The 756-nt window shown below is 38.5% G+C and overlaps 1 protein-coding gene across 1 annotated transcript in view; it reads left to right on the forward strand.

Moving 5' to 3' along the window:
- Nucleotides 1-148: 148 nt before the first annotated feature.
- LOC104983145 (sodium/hydrogen exchanger 1-like) overlaps nucleotides 149-756 on the forward strand; it is a gene marked incomplete at both ends in the record, with an annotated part of 13,329 nt that continues 12,721 nt past the window's right edge. The window contains one exon of the mRNA XM_010832614.1: nucleotides 149-238. Coding sequence (XP_010830916.1) covers nucleotides 149-238 — 90 coding nt within the window. The remainder of the gene's footprint in view (nucleotides 239-756) is intronic.

Raw genomic sequence — 756 nt, forward strand, 5'->3', positions numbered from 1 at the left:
CTTTTGCTGTCTCACATACAGGGTTATTGTTACCATCTTTCTAAATTCTATATATATGCATTAGTATACTGTATTGGTGTTTTTCTTTCTGGCTTCAAGCACTAATTTCATATGAAAGAAATTCAGCTCTTTGTTTTTCATTTTGTAGGGAATGACTATTCGTCCTCTTGTTGACTTATTAGATGTAACGAAAAGAGGAGAGACCTCTCCAACTGTGAGTGAACAAATTCTCATTCGGGTAAGATGTCTATATATCATGTATATCATCTTGTTGACTGGAACTAACCCTTGTATATCAGGTCTTTACATGATAGATCTTTTTATACTTGAATTTCTCTAATAAAAGGAGATGTGATTTTCTGAATAGGTATTTGTTATATTGGGCTTCCTAGGTGGCTCAGTGGGTAAAGAATCTGCCTGCAATGCAGGAGATGCAGAAGATGTGTGTTCAGCCCCTGGGTTGGGAAATTCCCCTGGAGGAGGGCATGACAACCCACTCAAGTATTCTTGCCTGGAGAATTCTATGGACTGAGAAGCTTGGTGGGCTGCAGTTCATAGGGTTACAAGGAGTCGGACACGACTGAAGTGACTGAGCACACATGCATGCACTCATTTGTTATATTGTAACAATCTGTAATTTGAAAATCAATCAATCAGTTCTTTTGGTAAGTGATAAGAACAATGAAGGTCTAAATGTTAGCATTTGCTCTTGAGAGAGTAACAGGTAGGAAAGCTATAGATCCCCAAGTAGCAGGA

Source organism: Bison bison, unplaced genomic scaffold (genome assembly GCF_000754665.1).
Source record: "Bison bison bison isolate TAMUID 2011002044 unplaced genomic scaffold, Bison_UMD1.0 scf7180017861798, whole genome shotgun sequence".
Lineage (NCBI taxonomy): Eukaryota > Metazoa > Chordata > Mammalia > Artiodactyla > Bovidae > Bison > Bison bison.